A 2624-nucleotide genomic window follows, 5' to 3' on the forward strand; every position below is an offset into this window, starting at 1 on the left:
CTTATATTATTTTATTTGTTCATATTTATCTATTTGTTTCTTAAACATAGTCTAAGAATAAAAATTGTGAAAATATACTCATTATATTTAATATTAATATTAATATTAATATTTAAAATAAATACAACACATATAGGCTATAGATCTGATTCATGCTGACACGTTCATGAGCATTATTTGTCTTTTTGTTCAACATTTGACAAACAACAAGGATGAAACAATTTTTAAGCATTGTGAGCGTGAATAGGATCGCGGCCATAGTAAATTCTATTGATATCTATTAATTGTAACTATAATTAAATTTAAACTTTAAAGAGTATGTACTCATATTTTAAATACCTAAATATTGTTCTTCTCTAAATATCATTCTGTAATAAAAAATTTGATAAAATCAAATCTTACCCGCCGCCAATGAGTCCTCCTGGCCCAAGATAACCTCCATATCCTGGAATCAGGTTGCTACCACGATATGATGTACTAGGATAAATGGATCCAATGATTCCCGTATCATATGGATATCCTCCGGGATATCTTCCAGGATATCCCCCGGGATATCCTCCAATTGATCCAGGATATCCACCTTTAGTTATATGAAACGCTAGCACAAATATTTTTTTATATGAATGATAAATTACGATATTTTATATGAATGAATAATAACTGAAATCAAGACTCAATTTCTAAAAAAATTATAGTTTTTTATGAAGATTAATTTTACAGATATATTTAAAATTTAAAAGATTGTGATTTAAAAAAAATTTTTTTTTGAAATTTTTGTTCTTTGAGATCAGATCATGTAAGAAAAAATAGAAATAATAAATTAAAAAAAAAAACAAAATACTCGCAAATATAAATTTTTAATACATTCGGTCAGTATTTAACTTTGTGTAAAAACGTGTAAAATTAAAGTTTTCCGAAATGAGACGGTTTAAAATTTGTGTAGACTTCCCACGAGTACATCATTCTTCCTCGGTAATCGATAGAGTTTACAAAATTAATGATACAATTATGTACATCATGCGTATTTGTTAGAATTTAATTACGAATTGCGGAAATTCAAACACGTGCAGATTACGGGAAAAAAATAAACGTGATAAAGGTATAATAATCGATCGCAATTCCGCACGATGTAAGGATAGTAGTGCGATGAGTAATCAGCATATTAAGTAAGTGTGTCACTGCCATTCTCACGCTCTCGACTTTGAAAGTCGGGTGCTTCCCATTACAAAAACGGAAAAAACATCGCAGGTTGTAATAAGATGCTAATATGACGAGCCACCCGAAGGACTTCCTCCTCGGGAAGAAATAGAAATGATTCACTTCAAAGAAAATACTTCAGTATGCGTACTTCCGCATTTTCTGCAACTCTCAAAAGAATCTCACGCAACAAACTATGTTTCAAAAATTACAGAATAATTAATGTAATCATGGAATAATGTCCATGTACAATAAACCCTATTATGTTATGCAACGAAGGTGCCATTAAATTGTCACATCAAAAAAGTTTGATCGTATAGTCATGCGCTAGCGATCTCCTTGAATTATTCCGCGCGTTTAATCGTTGTAAGCAGAACTGTTCCAACTTTTTTATCCGTAAATAAAAATAAGTCCATAGTTCATGAATAATGATAAATAAATTATAAGTATCATAATAAATGTCAATCATGCATAAGATCATCATAAATTATATATATGCGTAAATGTTGATAAAATATATATGTAAGTATGAATAAGGTATTGCTATTTTCTTACTTCGATCACTCGCAGATTCAACCAAATCTCCTTGATTCCGTGTATTATCCGGATATACATTTTGTGCACTGCTTACCGGCGATAATTTTGTGAGTAATTTTAATTCATCCGTGGATTCATCCGCGCTGCGGCATATTGCAATTAGACTGAAAGTCGATATCTGAAAACATATATAGTAATTACTTTAATTGCAGTATTTGGTAATGCAAAAACAATTGTATATATAATTAAATGACATGATTAAAGCACTGCTGTTCACCGTTGTTTAATTTGCGCTTCAATTTGCGGTTTAATTCGTATAGCCGTAGTTTGTAGTGTCATGTTGTCACTATGTGATGTGTATACGCAGATCGCAAAGTGTTAATATAACATTAAATATAATATACTAATAATTTAAAATGTATTATATGTATTCGCCTGTTATGAATGTTTTTTTATCTATATATTATATTATTATATCTCACATGGAGTACTGGTATATTTAATGTTGAAAATTAAAAGAATTATAAAATTCATACTAATAAAAAATTACTTGACATTAAGCTGAATTAAGCGGTTTAATGTCAAATTTCATAGTTTAATTTACCATTACTCAGTGTACTCTTAAATGTAGAAGATTTATGCATAGGTTTTTTTTACATGACATTCTCTCTGTATTATAGTATGGATGCTTGATGATTAACAATAACAAAGTGATACTTAATCCTGCGAAAATGCATTCTTATCTGTTTTATTAATATCGTTGGATCTTTTAACTTCTATCTCGCGTTGCGAAAATTTATAACAGATTTTGCATTTATCGCGATAATTGATACGTCTATTTTGTTTATAATTTCTATTGTCGATAGTAAAAATACTTTCATAAGTAATCA

The 2624-nt window shown here is 29.2% G+C and overlaps 1 protein-coding gene across 1 annotated transcript in view; it reads right to left on the reverse strand.

Annotated features, from left to right (window-relative positions):
- Window positions 1–398: 398 nt before the first annotated feature.
- Window positions 399–2624, reverse strand: part of LOC105621930 — a 2447-nt gene continuing 221 nt past the window's right edge. The window contains exons 2-3 of the mRNA XM_012203368.1: window positions 1753–1912; window positions 399–598 (exon numbers count right to left, since the gene is read on the reverse strand). Coding sequence (XP_012058758.1) covers window positions 399–598; window positions 1753–1912 — 360 coding nt within the window. The remainder of the gene's footprint in view (window positions 599–1752; window positions 1913–2624) is intronic.

This window comes from Atta cephalotes (genome assembly GCF_000143395.1).
Source record: "Atta cephalotes unplaced genomic scaffold scaffold00038, whole genome shotgun sequence".
Classification (NCBI taxonomy): Eukaryota; Metazoa; Arthropoda; class Insecta; order Hymenoptera; family Formicidae; genus Atta; species Atta cephalotes.